At 40.1% G+C, this 21,985-nt stretch overlaps 1 protein-coding gene across 1 annotated transcript; it reads right to left on the bottom strand.

The window, feature by feature from the left end:
• Positions 1-965: 965 nt before the first annotated feature.
• CRHBP (corticotropin releasing hormone binding protein) lies at positions 966-20,895 on the bottom strand. Its single transcript, XM_077280753.1, has 8 exons — positions 20,740-20,895; positions 20,508-20,598; positions 19,203-19,360; positions 11,507-11,717; positions 5,980-6,128; positions 5,226-5,346; positions 2,948-3,170; positions 966-2,642 (listed from the first exon to the last, which is right to left on the bottom strand). Exons 1-7 carry the CDS (start codon positions 20,818-20,820, stop codon positions 3,016-3,018), a joined length of 966 nt encoding a protein of 321 aa, XP_077136868.1. The 5' UTR covers positions 20,821-20,895; the 3' UTR covers positions 966-2,642; positions 2,948-3,015.
• Between the last annotated feature and the right edge of the window lie 1,090 nt (positions 20,896-21,985).

The raw sequence follows: 21,985 nt of genomic DNA, 5'->3' as shown, positions 1-21,985 counted from the left end.
GAGATTTCTCGAGCACGCTCGGGGGGTCCTCTGAGTATTTTTTAGTGCTCGGAGATTTCGTTTTTCTTGCCGAAGCTGAATGATTTACATCTGTTAGCCAGCATAAGTACATGTGGGGGTTGCCTGGTTGCTAGGGAATCCCCACAATGTAATCAAGCTGGCTAACAGATGTATATCATGCAGCTGCGGCAAGAAAAATGAAATCTCCGAGCACTAAAAAATACTTGGAGGACACTCGAGCGTGCTTGGGAAATCTCGAGTAACGAGTATATTCGCTCATCACTAATTACAATATCTAGAATCCCCTCTGATCACAAGAACAAAGGCGCAAAGGTCTTCTGCACATCAAGCTCTCTTTTCAAGTAAATGGGGCAATGACTGGTAGCCTTGGCTGTTGGTTTGCTGCGAAACACGATGAATGAGCAACAGCACTTTGTACTAGTGATTGGGGAGGGTCCGGATAGATGTACCCCTATGGATTTATAAGTGATGAAATATTCTCTAATTATATGCCATGGGTTACTATAGTGAAGAAAACCAGTATCTTTAACATAGTATTAAATTTCAGGTGCAAGATGCCATCAGATAGGCTCTTCCCTAAAAATGGTAAAACTAAAAAACTAATTGTGGAGGTACAAACCTGGAGAAGAATGGTGGCACTGTCTTGCAGCTCTTCCTGTGTGAATGGGGTTAGGGGTCCCAGTACGTGCATTTAATACCTGGTTTGCCTATTGATTTTGGTGGCGGACTAGGGAATTCCCCCATAAATTACAGCTGATCACTGCGGGTACGAGTAGAACATCCTGTGATCTGATATCAGATATGTAGGCCATTTTTGGGATAAAATAGGTTTTTAAAAAGTAGAGAATCCTTTTAGCAATTGTAGATTTTTCTTTCTGTGCAGTTTTTTTTTTCAGAAAATGTGCAAGTCGGCAGAAATCAGAGAAATGAACCCACTTAGATGCTACATTTCTGTGTATATTTATTAATGTTTGAATTATTTTTATTACAAACATAATTGCAAATAAATAACTTATTATCTATACTATCATTTATTAACGTAACATATTTTACATTGATAAAGGATTTTATCAACAGAATACATAGAATTTCCATCTCTGGCTTTTCTGTTGGACAGTTGAATTTTTTATAGACATCAAGATTAAGTACAGTTAGATCAATCAGAACAGTTTTATCATTAACGATTCATGATCTTGCTGAAGGTTTTTATAAATAAATTTCAACTGAAAGAAGATAATAGTTTGAAGTCATTTTTCATTATAGATGATGAGTATTTTTTTTTCCAATTTAAGTTTTGCTAATTTGGCGACTACTAGGATGCTTTGAAGGAAATCTGTCAGCAGGTTTTTGCTATGTAATATGAGAACAGCAGGATGTAGGGGCTGAGACCCTGATTTCAGTGATGTGTCACTCACTAGGCAGTGTGCTGTTGTTTCAATAAAATCAGTGTTTTAGCAGCAGGAAATTATCACTACAGGACTATATATCTCGTGCCTCATAGTCAATTGCTTTGTGAAACCCTGCCACCTGCACTGATCATCAGCTTTCAGCCTATGCACAGTGTACACAGACAGCTGCCAATCACTAGTGTGGGCGGGGTTATTCAGAGCTCAGCATTTAGAGAACTGCAGCAGAGAAAACTGTGATTTTATCAAAATGACAGTATGCAGACCAGCAAGTGACACATCACTGGAATCAGGGTCTCAACCCCTACACCATGCTGCTGTCAGAGCAGGTAGCAAAAACTTGGCAACAGATTCTCATTATGGAAAGGATTTGCCAGATTTTAAAGATTTTTAAGATAAATGTTGACAGGTAAATCAATTTACTCCTGGCTTGGTAATTGTGGCTGTAGACATGGTGGACCTGAATATATAGACACACCCTTGCTACGGTATATTTTTTACAGTGCCTTCTTCTATTAAAGAATCTTAATTATTTCACTCCGCCTTTGAGAGTGGTCCACACAGTATACTTGACTTCATGAAGTTCTTTTGTGACAGTCCCTTCACTTCAGAGTTCAGGGTCATTGTATACATAAAGCAATTATAACCTAATGGGATTCTTCCTGGAAAGGGAAACTGTCAGGCGCCTTGGCTGGCTGTCCCCAAATGCTACTATAGCGGTATGGGGGCAAATTTCTTTGATCTGATCATGCCTTTTATGTAAGTGATAGTGATTCACCAAACATTACAGTTAATCTACAGCATGATGTATGCTAGTGAAGCCAAATTAGTCCTGCATGTCCTGTCGCTCTGTGATTGACAGCCTGCATACAATACTGGTTATGACAGCAGAACTGTGCAGGCAGAAATTCTGAGGCAGGACTAGTCCTGGGAAAGAGACGCCCACCTGACTAGTCTTGCTTCATTAGCATGTGCAGGGCTGCAGGATAAAAGTTGATTCTTCAAACATTAGCCAGTTACATAAAAGACATGATCACACTAAAGAAATCTGTACCCGTTCCACTACCGGTAACAGTTAGGCACAATCTGGGAACCTAACAGGCTCCCTTTTAGGATACAGAAGGGAGGATCATTTTATAAAAATAATCTATACAATTGCACGCATTATATTTGTACCCTGGTTTGGAAACACAGAAAGTGAAATAATATATAAGGCTACGTTCACATTTGCGTTGTGCGCCGCAGCGTCGGCGCCGCAGCGCACAACGCAAACAAAAACGCGGCAAAACGCACGCTAAAACGCTGCGTTTTGCGCCGCATGCGTCCTTTTTGGCCGAAAGTTGGACGCAAAGAAAATGCAACTTGAAGCGTTTCTTGCGTCCAACGCTTGCGGCCATGCGGCGCAAAACGCAGCACAACGCATGTCCATGCGCCCCCATGTTAAATATAGGGGCGCATGACGCATGCGGCGCCGCTGCGGCGCCCGACGCTGCGGCGCTGACCGCAAATGTGAACGTAGCCTTAGAAATGAACCGTTGATTAATTCCTTTATTGCAAAATAATTCTCTCACTTAAAAAAGCCAGTGGATCAATCAAGTGGTGAGCAGACGTCTTCCACACTATTGCCTTGCTGCCTTTCCAGTTGCCTGTCAAGCTGACTATACTCGAATGTTACTCTGTTAATAAATTTACCGCTTGACACCATCCGTAAAACACTGTTGTCACAGCCAATCTTCATTTGTGCTGCAGATATAAGAAATAGAAGTTAGCAATAGAACCATATTGATTTTTAATGGGCCGGCTCATCCTCTAAAATGGGTTGTGAAGTCATTACAAAACAAGAACTTTTGTGTTATGGCTCGGTTTAGTATTTGATGCAGTGACGTGTTGCTTTGTAGTCAATTTTTCTGTCCTCTGTGCTATTGCTCTTTTGCTTCCCTGTCCAGATGCTGATTGTTCCTATTGGCTTTATTCTTCCGTCTTGGTTTGCCCGGTTCCAGATGTTTCCATTTTCCCATTTTGGTTTGCCCTGGCTATCACGTACTGGGTGGGGCTTTCTATATTATCCCTTCTCAGTATTTCCTTGCTGGCTATGGTAGTTTTATGCTAAGGAGTTCCAGCTCTGTAGCCAAGGCACTTACCACTGGACTTACACTGCTTCTATTCTTGCCGTGTGTCTGTTTGTCTACCTTCCCAGCATCCTTTTTCCTTTTATTGCTTTTAGATTTCTGGGAGGTTATTCTAGCTGCATTTATGTTTTTGAACTCCTTACTATTCCCTCTCTCATCTTTTCTAAATGTGCTTTAAGTTTCTCACCCTGGGTCTTTGTGTCCACCTGCATACCTTCCTCTCCCCATGTTAGCAGTGTGTTACAGCCTTCCCTCTGGTTCCTCAGGAGGCATGAGAAACCCATAGACAGCCTTTTAAGGAGTCAAGTCCAAGTGGTGGTTTTAGTTGTGTGGCAAGGGATTGACTAGTCTGTACAGGGACCAGTTGGGTGTAGGTGCAGCTTCTCTCTATAGTAAGTCTTGATTACTCCCTTTTCCCCTTATCTGTGTGGAATGTACATAGCATTTTGCAATTTACCTTTCATTAAAAATCTTCATTCTCAAGAAAGGAGGGATTTCTAATTTTATAGCTTACACCTATTTTATAGTTTACATATTATGATCATTTAGAGCTCTTTGCAGTGGTGGATACAAACGGAAGAGGGCCTCTGTGCAAGAGGGCCCATCTTTGTGTCGTAGTAGGACCTGCTTGTTGATCTGAAGGTGAAAGTGCCCCCTTACCTCTTGAGCCCCCTGCATAGCTGCAGATGGTGCACCAATGATATGTCCACCCTAACACTTTGCTGTACACCTTGCTAACACTGCAATGAAGCTGGCCCAGATTGCTGGATTTTGCCAGATTCTGTGATCATGCGTTCCTCCAACACTGCAGAGGCAAAACTGCTTCTTCCTGCAAAATCAGAGATGGCAAAGTGTGAACCAGGGGTGCTGCCATGCCGCTGGTTCGAACTGTCAATGATCAGGTGCACACCACCCCCTTCCAGGCAAACGGGAAGGTAAAAGGCTCTGGAACACACATAATGAGACAGCCATTTTATTACTTACTCATTGGATTGGATTTGATGATCCGTCGCTATAACAGAGAGTAATGCACTATTAAAGCGCACTTGTTCCTTTGCCTTTTAAGCTCCAATTCATATGTTATGAATTAAGGTGAGAAATAATAAGAAGCCCTAATATATTAGGGCTAGAAGTAGGGGTCCCAGTAGTATGTTGTGAAAGTGATCAGTAAAGGAGAAAGTCCTAGTATGTGGTGGGATGCCCTTTAATGACATATGTAGAATGTAGGATGAATATATTTATACGAAAGTGAGAGCATTCTTTTCTGCTGTTGGGTCCTATAAGGCATCAGGGTACTCAAGGGTGCCCTAGTGCTAAATACAATGGGGTGTGCCATTAAGCCAAACTTATTTTTGCCATGATATTGGATTACAGGGCTAAGAATACATGGAGGATTCAACTAGGGCATCGCTATAGTTTGACTAAGTAATACCATAAGGTAATTACAATCCCTACTTTCTCATTGGGAAACTTGCCCTTGGTTAGTACATACTTTAATATAGATGTAATGGATATCTCTGTTCAGCAACACACTTGGACAGATTATCAAATTTACCGCCTAAAATATTTTGGAAAATCACCTTAAACAAATATAACATTTAAAAAAGGTCCTAAAACATAAAGTACTAATATAAAGCATTTCTAAAATATTGTGCAAATGATCTCTTACCTGAGCCATGAAATGAGTGACAGAGGTCAGCCAAGGGAAACATATTGGATGGATCTAACCCAGCGCCTCCTAACAGCTCCACAAAATCTCCAGCTCCTCCACATCCTTTTGGTGGTGGTTTCTGTAGAGAAGATGGGAAACAGCCGAGCACAACATGGTAAATATGTTGCTCCCAAACATCTATCATCACATCAAACAGTAGGGTTGTCATCACTTGGAACTTGGTCAAACAAGGGGCCTGTCCTAAACAGTTAACCCTTATCAGACTCGAATAATCCTTTTCAATAATGGGGAAAAAAGGGACTAAATTTATGCACCTGATTCTGCACAATCTTGATTATTCTTTTGTTATCCTCTTTCCCAGTGACCCACCAATTATGAGATTTGGGTCTCACAGATTCATACAAGGTATTTGTAAGGTTTATTGCTTGCATGTGCGAGGGAAATCATCAGGATTATGTATCCACCCCAGATGTCAACTAGATGATCTTAAAATAATTAATCGATGGAGTTCAAGATGGAGGAAATGAAAGGAGACACATGGGAATGGAACATGTGAAACATGTGATGGCAGAGTTGCCTCTCAGTGAGCGGTACTGAAAAGGTTTATACACAGAGGAAAGGTTTAATAACTCAAGACTGCAATATTTTTGGGGCTTGTTAGTGTTGGGGGTGACTGAAGGATATACAATGGATAAGTGGGTGGAAATTACATGTTTGCACTATCATCAGAGACACACAATATCCAGCATACCTTTAACTGTAGCTCATTGAAGTGGCCAAGTGTTAGGTCGGATATTTTGATCACAACTGGGTATATTATAGAAAAACTGCAGTTTCTATGTTGGTGGGGAATAATCATAGTAAATTTTCCACTGGGTGACTGTGAAATTACATTGCAGGCTGTAGGAAAAAGCAATAAAATAAGAAATATGTTACATTGAATATTTCATGGATTACTGGAAATCATGTTAGTATTTACATTAGGAGTCCAAATGAAAAGAGAGATAACCAGTAAGATCTGAGGAGAAGCAAAAATCCAGCAAGAGGATCCTTAAATACTGACTTTTATGAGACAATGTTAAAATTTATGCAAAAAAAATCCATCCAACATAATAGGAAAAGCAGATGCGTGTCAGACACCAACTTTAGTCATTGCCTTTACTAATAAGGGTGTACAATAACAAATTGTATCGTGGTACCGTGTTAGCCAGAAAAATCGATGTGAATACTTTTCTTCCCAATGATGACAAAAGTATTCTAGGAGTGATACCTTTATTGGCTAACCAGAAAATAATATGTTTGCAAGCTTTCAGAGCACAGTGGCTCCTTCTTCAGGCAGATTACAAATAGATTAATAAGAAAAAAGCACAACATTTAGAGAATATTACAGTAGGTTCAGGGGGGTGGGACGTGTGATGCCTTCTAAGCCAATAAAGGTATCACTCCTAGAATACTTTTGTCATCATTGGGAAGAAAAGTATTCACATCCTTTACTAATAACAAAGACAACAGACTGTGTCTGCTTTTCATATGGAGTTGGATTGATTTGTTTTACATGAATTTTAACATGTTTTAAGAACAGTGGGTTTTTAAGGATCCTCTTTCTGGATTTTTGCTTCTTCTTGGATCTTACAGTACAACATGTCTCCGTGCAATTGGACTTCTTTATTGTTCAGGTGAGTTGACCTTCCATTTAACTCCAGATGGTAGCCAGCACTCCAGATCAAAAACATCTTTATAAAATCATCAGATAGCCATAAAGTTAATCAAAACATGGTGTAGAGATACACCACAAACACGTTTCCAAAGCACACTGCACCCGTAATCGTGGCTACGATTTAGGCAAATGGGCCTTTGGTTGGCAGATGGTAGCAAGTGGAACAATTGGCAGAGTACGAGCGACGGGCTAGGTGAATTGACTGGTCAGCAGGGATCAGTACAGAAATACAACCTATTATTTAGCTATAAGTAATATCACTGCCTGGAGAGGCCAACAAATCCATGAGTGCCATTCAACCCCTGATCTGTTTACCAAGGGTGACCATCCTAAAAAGAAGATATTGTCCAAGAGGGTGAAACCTCTTTACCAGGTGCCTTTGTTAAGCCAAGAAACACAAAGCCAGAGTGCCAAATGAATTTTTTATTAAATTTGGTTGCAGTTTGCAAATTGATTTAGGTGTAATTGTAGAGCAGCACCCATACGCCTGGACCAGTTTTACCCCTCTCATTCAATCCTTTGGAGAATTAAAGCATTTTTATGATCACCTCTTCTTTTAGTTCGCATTTTGCTGCCCTATTATTGACCTCAAATCAAACCCGATGGTTGGTTCACTGGCAAACCAGTCTCTAACAAATCTGACCTAAGAAACAGATGTAATACAATGATTTAATATTCTTGCATCCAGTCTAGGCAATGCACCAAACTCTCTTCTGTCCTGATCAATATTGACAATGTATCTGTAGGGAGGTGGACCAGGCTGACGTCCCTCCTGTGTGTTTGAGCCGGAAATGTCGAGACTGTCACCGTTATTCCGGGGGGAAGAGATTTCTGACCGGAGCAGGCCAGGACACCTGACTGGTGGGCGACGGGTTCATGAGAGCACAGGGACGGTTGACTCCCTCTCGACTTACCCACGCCAGCTATCCGTGCCATCATACCCGGTTAGCGAAACCATCTTGACTGCCGACACACAGCCCAGAGAGACCTCCGCACCGTACAGTGACCAGTATGTACTGCATAGCATCGTTCCACTAACCACCACGGAGACACCGCTCAGTCATATCTCTGCGGTGCCCACTGAGAACCGGCCTGCTCCTGTGGCCGTGACCGCAGGACTGTGTACTTCTTCTGCGGCCTTGTCTGCTGAACTGTTTGCTTTGTCCGCTGTGCCGCGGACCTACACCTCAACAACATCTCGTGCCCGTACCAGGAGACCACATGCCGAAGGACCCAGAGGATTCACCACCGCAAGGAGACAGTGCATCGCCTTTCTGCGGGACAGGATCGGAGACATCTCGCGTCGCCTGCGGCGCCACCGAGGGATCTTCCAGCCACCTTCCACCAAGGCCCAAAGACTGATAAGTTAAACTGTTGTCCGTCTACGTTCACATTTGCGGTCTGCGCCGCAGCGTCAGGCGCCGCAGCGTCATGCGCCCCTATATTTAACATGGGGGCGCATGGACATGCGTTGCACTTGCGTTTTGCGACGCATGCGTCACTGCGGCGCACGCGTCCGGGCGCAGAGGACGCAGCAAGTTGCATTTTTGCTGCGTCCAAAATCAACCAAAAAAAGGACGCATGCGGCGCAAAACGCAGCGTTTTGCATGCGTTTTGCTGCGTTTTTGTTTGCGTTGTGCGTTGCGTCGCCGATGCTGCGGCGCACAACGCAAATGTGAACGTAGCCTAACCTTTATAATAGTACCCCCCCGCTTGACCTACCATTGTTTTACATAAAGTACCTGTTAACCCTTGCTCTACCTCCTGTGTGTTACTGCATCCTATGCACCTGCTAGCATCCTACATATTAGTGACGTATTTGCTTAAATATTTGCTTAAAAGTAAACAGATCTTTGAGCTGATGAATAATTATTTTTAACATATTAAAAAGTTTCTGAACTTACAATGATTAGGCCCTATTTAACAGCCATGTTGCAGCCACTATAGATGCAGTATACTTTGTTGACTATTATTCTTGAAAGTCCACTGTTGTACACCTTTACACTGAACTACAGAATTTTAAATAGTTTTTGGTAAAGTCAAATCAGTTTCTAAATAGTTTTCATTAAAAATAATTTACAATTTTGCTGCTGCAGGATGTCAGCAGTGTCACAAATGTTAAAAATCCATCAGAGCTCCGGCTCTCAGTGTCAGAGGAACCAAGAGAAAGGGGGATGGATAAAGATCTCCACAGTATGGAGAGGGAAGAAAGTATCTCATGGAGGGCAGAGAAAACAATCAATAAAAAACGAAAAACACATGAATAGGAAATTGGTTTTGATGATAGATTAGATACTGAAAGCTTCAGCACCCTTAATACACACTCAACTCACATCCAGCCAACATTGGAGGAGACACTGTTAGGCGTTGGGATTCTCCCACTACACAGGATAGATCCCAAGCCTTATTTGCCTCTGTGGTCTTCCATTGAGGTCCAGCCGCTCAGATTGCTGCTCAGCATAGACATCATTCTCAGCATCTTACTCAGGCTCCTGGTATGTGCTTGGTTACTGCTGGCTCTCCATCCAAACCTATAGTAACCAGTGTTGCACAGGTGCAGTCTTGTGCTCTGGAGCCTAAGTCCAGAAATCACCTTACTGAGCATGTCCGTGATGTGGCAGTTCCGGATTGGCCTGCGGGCGATGTCATGGTCAGCTCGGTGTGAGCCTAATGTTTAAAAGACTCTCAGAGGCGCACGCCGGTGCACTAGTATCATAGCTATGTGAGTGAAGACCCAACCACTCTGTCTGCAAGTGTCCTGTGACTGTCTAGCTTTGGGACTTTACAAGTAGGCAGGCAGCTAGCATCAGTGGGGGCAATTAGTCGCTTGGCTTAGCATCTGTTATCTACTTGTGTGTGGTTAGCACAGTAGAGTTTCAGAGCAAGCTCAACCATAGTCAGGGTATTTTGCTCTGAGCAACTGTTTCGTTTCTGTGTACGAGTGACACAGCTCAGTTGCAGAGCATTGGTTTTGTTTCTGTGTGCGAGTGATACACCTGTTTTAGAGCATCAGTTTCGTTTCTGTGTACAAGTGACGCAGCTTAGTAGCAGAGCATCTGTTTAGTTTCTGTGTGCGAGTGACACAGCTCAGTTGCAGAGCATCTGCTTAGTTTCTGTGTGCGAGTTCAGTTCACGTGCTTTGGCCTGTGCCAATTAACAGGACAGAGCACTGAGTACTTGTTGCACTGTTCCTTCCTGTGGAGTAACAGAGTTTGGAACTCAGCGTCCTGTTCACACTGAGCGGCGTTTTACCCAGTGTGTTCAGGTAATCGCTGGCCATGTGTTCCGCCATTGTACACTAGCAGCAGTTTACCATCTCTGCACGGTGGACCCCAGGTTGCGATTGCGCTTCATTGTTTATTTTATTTAGCGCAATCCGCCAACCCTAACAGACACTCCAACAAAAGAAAACTCTTACACTTGGATCAGGCTGCAAATGGCATTTTAGTGTTTCTCAAAATTAAAAATATAAAAATTGCAGACCGAAACTTACTGCTATTTTATTAACTAAAAGTAATCATTAGCATACATTAAAATCCATAGCCTTAAAAGGGAATGTGTGGTCAGAAAATTACTTAGAAAAAGACTTTTTACCTATTTTTTATCATTATTGTTTTTAATTTTGCCATCTATAATAATAAAAAAAATCCTGAAATTTTCACTCAGGCCACGAGACCTTTCATTCCCAATTTTAGTCTGCTTCTTCCCGTTTGGTACCAATAACCTTTCAGGACATCTCATTAATTACCATCACAGATAGGATTACAATGAAGTACAACACCTATATATAAATAGCACAGCATTCGCCATGCACAATATTGGACGGCACAGCACACTTCCTTCCCCTTCTTGCACAATGATCTCTATGGAGATAACAGAACATGCTTTTAAAGCTCTTATGTAGAAGTCAAGGAACCTCTCCCGTCTATTGCTTCTAAAGTCCATGCGGCTTCTGTAAAGTGTACTGTATGTGTAAATTGTACTAACAGCAGTTTAGGCAAGATGGGTTGCCCCATAATCATGTACAAAACACAGAATTAAAAAAAAAAAATTACAATCAGAAAATAAAAAACAGGTTAAAAAAAAAATATGCATCAACATCTGGTTTTAGCCATTACAAAACTTTTACATCCACTTTGAGGATCACTGATTGTCCAGAAAGATATCTTATTCTGTTTCATCTGATATAAACCTTAAATTCATATATCATTTAGCTAATGTATGACAATGTATGTAAGGTATTATTGCGGTAGTTCTTCATGTCTATCTTTCTTTTTTCAAACCACTATTGCTTTGTCAAAAACTAAATAATGACAACCAATAAAGATTGTTTATCCTGCATTATAAAATCCATTAAGTCGTCCAACAGTACGCCGTATATTTTACAATATATTTTATTTGAAGCTATGCATTGCCCACTGTCTGAAAAATCAATAGCAATTTCTGTCTGGACATTTATCCGATTGCCCTAGGAGTCATTTCATTATTTCGTTCCATCGCAGAGATGTATGATTTCCTTAGCTCCGATAAATTATTGCTGTTAGAAAAGGATCCAACTTACGGAAGAGATTAGGTGTCTTGCGGACGGTCAGTGTGAAGCCGTTGCCCGGTTTGTGAACCCTGAAGAATATCATTGCTACGTTTTGAGACGACCGTGTGATACTTTGCATATTACCATCTTCACAAATGTCAATGTACCGTTCACTAGTGGAGAGGGGATGATCGAAAGAACTTGGAAACTTCTCTCCTTTAATTATCCAGCCATCAAAAACCTAAGATTTCAGATCAGAAAAAAAATGTCGGTCATCACAAGACAAAATTTCAGGATAAATTTTGATTTCCTGCAAAGGATCAGCAATTTATCTCCTTCCAGTATAGGGTTAAACCAGGAGTGTAGCTAGGGGTGAAGGTAAGGCACGTAATCCAGATGCTAGGTGTCAAGGGTCCAACAAACCACTTGACACAACACCAGGGCAGCAAAATTAATCTATGACCAAATTGAAAGAAAACCTTGCACAAGTCTGATTTAAACCACACATAGCTGTAATAATAAAGGGAGCCTGTCAGCTGCCGTAGCCCTCGTGATTTATTGGTGGTATTTGGGGGCTGTAAAATCTCAGCAGCTAACTGAATCCAGTGTCATTACTGCCTACCAGGGCAAGCGCAGTGCACCTATGACACTGGGGAGCGTCGGCAGTGACATCACTCTCGCAAATCAAGTCCCTTATGTCTACAGGAGTGTGATAGCATGTTCAGTGGGGGGATTAGTATTTGGAAAAAAATCCTTCCATGACTAGTCACCTATTGATTAGCATATAAAATCAACAATCAATCATTTTCAAAAAAGGGGCTTGTAAGAAAGTAGATGTACAGTTAAAAAAAGGCATGGTGGCAATTTTGGAGGGTTAGGGCAGCTGAGAGGTTCCCTTTAAAGAGAATCTGTAAATAAGATCAAACCACATATATGGACATAAGTGATGAGCGAATATACTCGTTACTCGAGATTTCTCGAGCACGCTCGGGTGTCCTCCGAGTATTTTTTAGTGCTCGGAAATTTAGTTTTTATTGAGGCAGCTGAATGTTTTACATCTGTTAGCCAGCGTAAGTACATGTCGGGATTCACTAGCAACCAGGCAACCCCCACATGTACTCATGCTGGCTAACAGATGTAAATCATTCAGCTGCGGCAATAAAAACTAATTTTCCGAGCACTAAAAAAATACTCAGAGGACCCCCGAGCGTGCTCGAGAAATCTCGAGTAACGAGTATATTCGCTAATCACTAATGGACATGTAGGTCTTTGACATGTAAATCCATCGACACCTTTGTATCTTCTATCTGTTGCTACATTCCAGAGAAAGTTACATTTTAATTCACATTTATACGACACGTTAAGTGCTCTGGGCATGGCAGTGCACGTATCTAGTCTTTGCTGCCAAGGTTGTTTCCCCGCCCATCACCTCTTCAGATGCTTTGATAGCTCATTGTCTGATTTCCTTGCCTGGCACCTGAATTCACACAGACAAATCAGTCAAGTGAATGTGGCTGATGCTTGGCAGGGAAATAAGCTTGGCAGGCAGAAGCTGTCATGCTCAGAGCACTTAGAGCATAATTGGCAGACAAATTAAAACACTGATTTCTCGGGATGGCGGTAACAGAGTGAAAATATAAATGTCTTGACTTATTTACATTTTAAAGATCTGCATGTCCATGTATGCGGTTTGGGCAAGGTTGATCTTATTGAGAGATTCCTTTTAAAGAGGGTTTCTGGCACAACAAACATGTCCACATTGGAATTGAGAGTCGCAATAACATAGTCCCACACACCTGTCGAGCTGCTTGCAGGATCAGCCAGTTATAATGCACATTTCTCACTATTTGTGGGTTTTGTCGTTGGCACCGCTCACTTATGATGCGGAGATAAGTGACACCAGAAAGCGCTAGATAAATTCTTTAAGAACTTATATGTGAATACAAAAGTAATGTATGGATTATATTAACAAAATGAATAACAAGCAATTTTCATGTTCATTGTTGGTCCAAATGGGCTGTCACAGCAGCCGGGGGCATGCACAAGACCCCCATAGCTGCTTTCTTACTCTCTCTTTGAGGTCCACTCATAGGAATATGTCATTTTCTTTATATGCTGCGATACAGCAGTATCACAGTAAATAGATTAAATGATCAGTGATCAAACGATTGCAGGTTAAGGGGATTAAAAGTAATGTAACAGCATTTAAGAAAAACTTAAAAAATGGAAATAAAAACCTTTTATAAAACAATCGAATTACTCCCCTCTTTTCCCATTAAAAATAAAGAAAAAACTAAAAAAAAAACATATTTTGTATAGCTGCATCAGTAGAGGTCCAGTCTATCAAAATATAAAGTTAATTTACTTGTATGGCAAACACCGATAAAAAAATAAAAAATAAAACAGCAAAATTGTGGTTTTATGATCAACACCACTTACTAAATAAATGCATACAGGAAAGATATATATCTTGGTACCATGTTAACCAGTGGATAGAAAAATATTTAGAATTGAGAGTACTCAGTGGTTGATACCTTTTAATAGCTAACTGAAAAGATGGTAACAAATTGCAAGCTTTCGAGACTACTCAGGTGCCTTCATCAGGCATAGTCTATGCCTGATGAAGGGACCTGAGTAGTCTTGAAAGCTTGCAATTTGTGACCATCTTTTCAGCTAGCCATTAAAAAGGTTATCAACCACTGAGGACTCTCAATTCTAAATATTTTTAAATAAATGCAATAATCAGTGATTGTACTGTACCATAACCTGGTACAACTGAAAACATCAGCTACAAACAAAAACAACCCTACATTACCAGGTCATTTTTACCACACAATGAAGATGAACAGATTGATCTGTTGACTGTGAACCCTCGCGGGCAGGGTCCTCTCTCCTCCTGGACCAGGCATGACTTGTATTGTTTAAGATTACTCTACTTGTTTTTATTATGTACAGTCTACCCCTCTCACATGTAAAGCACCATGGAATAAATGTCACTATAATAAATAATAATAATATAAAATTTTGTGGTAAAAGATGTAAAATAAGTTGTATTTTAAACATTGAAATCTTTGCTTATTCTTGGTTTAGGAGTCTGTTGGGAGGTCCTAATCAGTGACTTATACATGGAAGACTGTCAATCATTGATCAAGGACCACCCCCTTGACTGCTTAACCCAGAATAAGCAGGGATTGCAATGTTCTCGGTACGAGGCCTGACTCCGGGTCTCCTGACCTGAAGTAACTGCCTCAAAGGCAAATTCAACATTGTAAAAAATCTTTTCCTACAAACCTATACATGAATCTTTCCAGCTTCTGCTCTATTTCAGGACAGATTAGAACATGGGCACATAGCAGAAATCGGTATTAGTCTAGGAGAGGCAGACCTTGCACATGGGCCCTGGAGCCTGAGGACACTCAACGGCCCCAAACCTACACACCGTACCTGCTATAAATAATGCAAGATTGGGGGCAAAAGCACTTCTAGCCATGTCTGATATTGTGTGAATGTGTAATATATGTTTATCATGAAGTATTACTTTCCTGTTTCATATGCAGAAAATCTTTTATGTCCATGAAATATTAAACCTTTCTCTTTGATGCCATTCTATTTATATCATTCTTCTTTCGGCAGAGAGGACTTATATCCTGCCTTACCCGGGGCAAGAATATATTCAGCTTACTGCAATGTGTGCCCATCCAGCTCCGGAGGAACTACATATTCCAGAAGGTCAGTATACCCCTCCTCTGGTAGCCAACTACCGTATTACACTCCAAGCTGATTGTACAGGGTGGGCAATTTATGTGGATACACACCTGGGTGGGCCATTTAAAAACTTGGATCCAAAATGGCTGACTTCAAAATGGACACCATGGTCACCACCCATCTTGAAAAGTTTTCCCCTCGCATATACTAATGTGCCACAAACAGGAAGTTGATATCACCAGCCATTACCATTTTATTTAGGTGTATCCATATACATGGCCCACCCTGTATACGTAACTCACACCTCAAAGGGATGCTCCGCTGAGATAATAAAACTTATCATGGTGGCACAGCAGGTAGCATTTCTGTCTTACAATAATATGCATCACCTGCATAGATTCTAATCCCCAGATCCCAAAGATCCACCATTTACCACTGAACTGCTTTATAATCCCCAGCCATTACATAGTTGTATCACCAGAAGAACATCTTCACCTTGTACATTAATGGAAGGTATTATGGTTCAGAGAGGCGTCAATTGTTTATGGCAGAAGAACCCAATGGAAGGTCACACAAAAACAAAATAACAATGGGCATGTTAAGGATATGACTGAGTGGTATGGTTTTGTCCTGGTGTTTACTGCCAGGGATATGGCTTTGACCATAGCACCAAGATCTGCAGTGACAACAATGTGTGCAGCTATTGGGGAGCCACATTCCCAGAGCCCTAGAGCCGATGGTTGGGAAAACTGCACGAGGGTGTGCTAAAGGAAATATGTGATTTTAAATTTGTGAAAAATATGGACCATTAAGTTCAGAAATGAAATCAATAGAAGAAATAGAAATATGGGCAGCGCAGTGGCTCACTGGTTACCATTGTTGCTTTGCACATCTGCGAGGAGTTTGCATGTTCTCCCCGTGTTTGCCACTGGGTTCTTTGGTTTCCTCCCACACTCCAGAGATATACTGATAGGGAATCTAGATTGTGAGCCCCAATGGGGACAGTGCCGGTAATGTCGGTAAAGCGCTGCGGAATATGATAGTGGTACAGTATATAAGAAATGTATAATAAATAATCGAAATACTAAGCTGGATGCTATGTGCAGCTTTGCGTATGGACGTAAAGCCCCTTAGACTTTACACCACGTCAGAGTTAGATGTTTCATGTGCTGCTGCGTAGTGCTCTGCACATTACCACATTAGATGTTATGTCTTTCTAAAAGAGGGTCCAGGTGTGCATGCTACAGTAATTTGTAGGCTTTATACTGAATCATAAAAAAACTGAATAGGTATCTGTATAAAGTGTGCAGAGGTAGAGTAAAGCCTATATTAGTCTAAAGGTACCATAACTCTGAAAACTCCAGAATATTTGCAAAACATGTTGGTGCGGATTTACAATATCTTCAGTAACATATCCACTGACCATGGCATGCACATACAACATACTAGGTGACTGCAGTGGGTCAGCATATATGAGGAACTGTGCAACCATACAGTTCCAGCTGCACAGTTCTCTCTATTATTTCCCGGCACTGAGCTCTATGATCATTGCAGTGTAAACTGCTCCTTCAGAAGGGAAGAGGACTTGAACTCTCGTGCCACCTATTGGAAGTATTAATCCTAAAGACCAATGTAGGGTAAAAGCCAAACTTTTAACCTATGTCATGTGACAAAGTTCGTTAAAGGGTTGATATTGACTTTTAGGATTTTTAATTCCAATAGGTGGACCTTGAGCTCTAGTCCTCTTCCTCTTTAGAGGCAATTTGCATAATTAATTTCGCAAAGAGCATTACATGGCCTATAGGTCTCATAACACTGTCATATCAGGCATGTCACTCTCCACAGGGAGATAACATAAAGCTGAAGACTCAGAGGTCAGTCCTATGTTACAAGAGCCTAGAGGTGTATAACCCACTGGAGCGCAGTATCAAGCATTAACCCTTTCACTGCCCTCCACTAGGTATCCTAAAATAACCATTTGAATGCCCTAGACAAGGGTTCCCAAACTCTGGTCCTCAAGAGCCACCAACAGGTCATGTTTTCAGGATTTCCTTAGTATTGCCCAGGTGATGGAATTAATGCCTGTGCAGGTGATGCAATTATCACCTGGGCAATACTAAGGAAATACTGAAAACATGACCTGTTGGTGGCTCTTGAGGACCGGAGTTGGGGAACACTGCAAGACCAATACTGGACCAACAGTGAGGCTCACATTAACCCCTTCACTAACCTAGAACAATAGGAACCAAGGAACCAGGAAATTACCCTATCACTTTTCCAGACCTCCAGGTATAGGAACATCAACTCTTTCCTTAGACAAGCAGGAATATTGACATCAATCCTCTTACTAACGTAAGCCAGTTGGTAAGCAGACATTAACCTCTTCACTGGCCAGCGATGCTGACACTAATGACTTTACAGCCATAGACCACCATAGATGCTGGCATTAGCCTTCACTGCACTATACCGGGATACTGTTTAATACTATCTACCCTTATGAAGCATGGCCCTGGATACCTGGCTGCTTTATATTAGGGTGTTGTACGAGGATATTTCTTTGATACAGTTCTGCATTATGCAACTTAAAGAAAACTAACTACAAAGCCTTAGAGGGGACATTACCCCTGCACTTAGAATCACTCATTTTTTTCTTTACATTTATGTTTTTTTGTCCCCTAGTTATGTTTTTTTTAAACTTTTTTAGAGATTAAACGTTTACTCATCTTCACCCTAAAGCCTCTTCCCAATCCTTTATTAGCCATGAACGCTAGGATCACGTCTGAAAACTTCAGATTGTGTGCGCTAACATAGAAAAAAAACTATAACAGATAAGTAACCATTACACAAAATAAAAATAACAGTCACATCTCCTAATAATTTAGAAGAGCAATTTTCAGGACATTAAAGAGCTATTCCAGAAGATTGCAGCTCAGGATGCACCAACAATGCTTTCTGTATAGTACAGGCTGAATATTCATTTTATTTTGTAATTACATGTTATAAATTCACACTTTCTTTCTCTCCTATAATTTCCTGTACTGGATTGCTCATCCAAAGCTCATTTATTCATGAATATAATACTAGAATTACAGTGGATTATGCCACATGTGTCTGCAGAGCATTGTAGATGGAGTATATTTGCCATTCTGGGTCTGTTGAAGCCCTATGGACCCTGCAGTCGTATTGACCAACTGTAAAAGTGCCGCAGAAAATGGCAAAAGGCTTCATACTAGATCTTTTATCAGAAAAATCTATTAATTCCACATAACTAATATTTTGACTTACCATTAGCAGTGTAATGTGAAAAGTGTGAAAGGCAGATCAAAACTTGATTCTGTTATACTGCAGTTCACATGTATATAAATTATATATAAATATAATATATAAATATATATTATGTGAGTAAATCAGATTCAAAGGTAATTTAAATAAAAGTTTTAACAAAATGTGCTACAACTTCATTGTCTTTAGTACAGTTTAAGAACAGCGTCTCTTTCACAGTGACGGTTCGCTCACACTGGAGAATAAATCGGAGGAGTGCAGTCCGATAAAAAATAGGATTGCACTCGGATCAATGTTATTCAATGAGGCAGTGCAGATCTGCGTATTTTTTCCCCAGTTGTATTCTGCATCTTTTAACTCCAAAATTGGACGGTGCGAAAAAAATCGCATGCCATACGACCATCATTATAGCACACGATTTTTACGGATACATCACAATTCTGTAGAATAGGAAACTGCAAATGTTTCTTTAAAAGATTAATGGCTGCTGAGTAAACAAAAATGAGCAACACGGGTGACAAGTGAAAAAAAAATCATCCAACCCTCCTGGATGAGAATGGGACCGATTATTTTATACGCTCGTGTGAGCGAACCCTAATGCAAACTCTGCTAACTAATCCTTAGGAGATGAAGAAGTTCTGCAGCAGCTTGAGAGTAAACAGACAATCCAGACTAGTGATTTTTCAGTTCCACTTTATAAAATGGGAGACATATCAGACATGGTAAAATGTAACTCTACCTTTAGGATGTCGCCTCCCAGGCAGTCTATATTCACAAAGTTATATTCAATGGTAACAAACTCCTCCGGGTCTCCAATGAGGAACAGAGCGCAGTGTAACTGAGGTTGGTCTGCTTTGAAGGTGAACTGTCCATCTATGCTGAGCATATCAATGCATCCTGATGAAAAATGAGAAATAGAATTCATTTTTCACTGATCACATAGCACCAACATACCCCGCAGCACAGTACAAAGATTGCCAGCAACTGCTAGTTATTCGCTAGTGAATGACATGCATAAAAAGAGACTTAATGGAAATGTCTAATGCAATGTAATTTTTAACTTTAAATTAATTATAATAATTATATCCAAAAAATATAAATAAATCGAATTAAATAGAATTAACTAATTTAAATCTGCAGAAAATATTTACTTGCTTGCTGCAAAGTTATAAATGAAATATATATATATATATATATATATATATATATATATATATATAATGAAACATATGTATTATGCTTTCAAAGTTATAATCTACTAAACATACAATAATCTACTGATACAGTGTGTGTGTATATGTATAGATCTGGCAAAAATTAAGAGACCACTGCAAAATGTTCAGTTTGTCTAATTTTTCTCTTTATAGGTATATTTTTGAGTAAAATGTAAATTGTTCATTTATTCTATAAACTACTGACAACATGTCTCCGGATTTCCAAGTAACACATTTTGCATTTTTATTTCTGAAAAGAAGAAATGGTCAAAATTCGAAAAAAATAACCAGTGCTTTCAGACCTCAAGTAATGCAAAGAAAACAAGTTCATAATCATTTAGAAACAACAATACTAATGTTTTAACTCAGGAAGAGTTCAGAAATCAATATTTTGTGGAATAACCATGATTTTTAATCACAGCTTTCATGTGTCTTGGCATGCTTTCCACCAGTCTTTCACACTGCACCTGGCACAAAAATGTAAACAGTTCTTTGCATCATCCTCTTGATTACATTCCAGAGGTTTTCAATGGGGTTCAGGTCTGGAGATTGGGCTGCCCATGACAGGGTTTAGATGTGGTGGTCCGTCAATTTTTGCCGGAGCTGTATGTACATATATATATATATATATATGTGTGTGTGTGTGTGTGTATATATATATATATATATATATATATATATATATATATATATATATATATATATATACACATATGTATATAAATATATATATATACATACAGCCCAATAATACTATATGTATTCAAACTATTATAATAAAGTAGGATTACAGGATTTTATTCTATCCATGTGACATGTACAGTACTTACTGAGTGACCTCCTATACATCTGATCTTGAGCTAACTCCCTCTTAATATCCGTGTTCAGTAGCACCAGAGCATCTTCTTCTCCATCTCTCACCTGTAAAAATTAAAAAAATCACATTATTGTTAATTTTTTCACCCACTTTGGCACTTTCACGTCCTTAGTAATATTCTAGTTGTGAAGAATGAAACACCTAAAGTTCTCCTTTAAGTGTCTTGAGTGCAGGGGTCTCCTCACCTGCATGTACCTGCAGTGTCCCCTTAGAGCTGCCAGGGAGATGAGCAGCACATGCCAATGAAGCCTGGAAAGTGGAGCCATTCTGTAGACACACACTGGCTATTTGGCTGTGTGTGTATTTGCTTCAATCCTTTCCTATCTGTGTTGATTCTAGGAGGAGCTTGAGGGGTTTCTTTGACAGACCCCTTTATATAGAAAATTGAAGGGGAAGGAACATTAGTCCTCTGACTGATTGAAACTCAGTAACCATGGGTTACTCTGCCTGGAAAAAAAAATGTCTCTGACAAGATGCAAAAACACAAAATCCATGAAAAATCAGTTTTTTATATTGTCTGAACTGGTGGAAAAGTCATGTTAGAATAGGAAAGAAATTATGCCATTCATTTGGCTTCCTCCGTCTATTACTGACAGCATGAGAAAAGTACAATATGCTCAGTACAATGTGTAAGATAATCAGCTGGAAAATATCACGAAAGCACAGGACACTATCCTGATAAGAAGGAACAGCGCCTAGGAAAGAAAAATCAAAAGAACTGGATCCTCTAATAGCAAGTTATTATGTTAGTTAATGTTACTTATTATTATTATTATTATTATTATTATTAATTACTAGAATGTTTGAGCAGAGATAGAACAAAACTAAAAATCTAAAAAGTAAATCTTCAAAAACTCCACAAGCCTAAGATCTGAAAAGTCAAAGAACAAAGTAGCAAAATATATAGCTACTAGGGATTCATTTCTGTAAATTTAGTAGTATTAATTAAATTATGGGGCTGTTCGTATTCACTGAACCATGTCCTCTTAAGATCTCTGACCTTGCATCTCCAACTTCTAAAAATGAAAGAATGCCTCACACCAGGATATTTTGGTATTTCATTATAGCACTATAATTACACCATTGTGTGAATACCACAATTATATAATTATATTGGACTATAATGAAATTATATATATAATATATATTGTGACAAAGACTGGTAAAGTACTGGAGGGGAGATATGTTTCACTACGCCTAATGGCGTCAGTGATATAAAACTCCAGCACCCTAAGTGTTGTGAGGATTTAAGTTGCATAATGGGCTGGCTTTTATGTGGACATCCATAGAGTGGGTGGGAGCATGTCCACCTTATCTCCCCCTGCAGAGCTCGCACCGCCGTGTGCTGACAGGATCTGTGTGGTGTCACAGTCATGTGATCAGTCACATGGAGGGAGGAGTCACATGGTCTGGGGCTTAAGTAGCTGGCTT

Source organism: Ranitomeya variabilis, chromosome 1 (genome assembly GCF_051348905.1).
Source record: "Ranitomeya variabilis isolate aRanVar5 chromosome 1, aRanVar5.hap1, whole genome shotgun sequence".
NCBI lineage: Eukaryota > Metazoa > Chordata > Amphibia > Anura > Dendrobatidae > Ranitomeya > Ranitomeya variabilis.
Note: the sequence above shows the minus strand (reverse complement) of the source record. Positions and strands in the feature narration are given on the sequence as shown.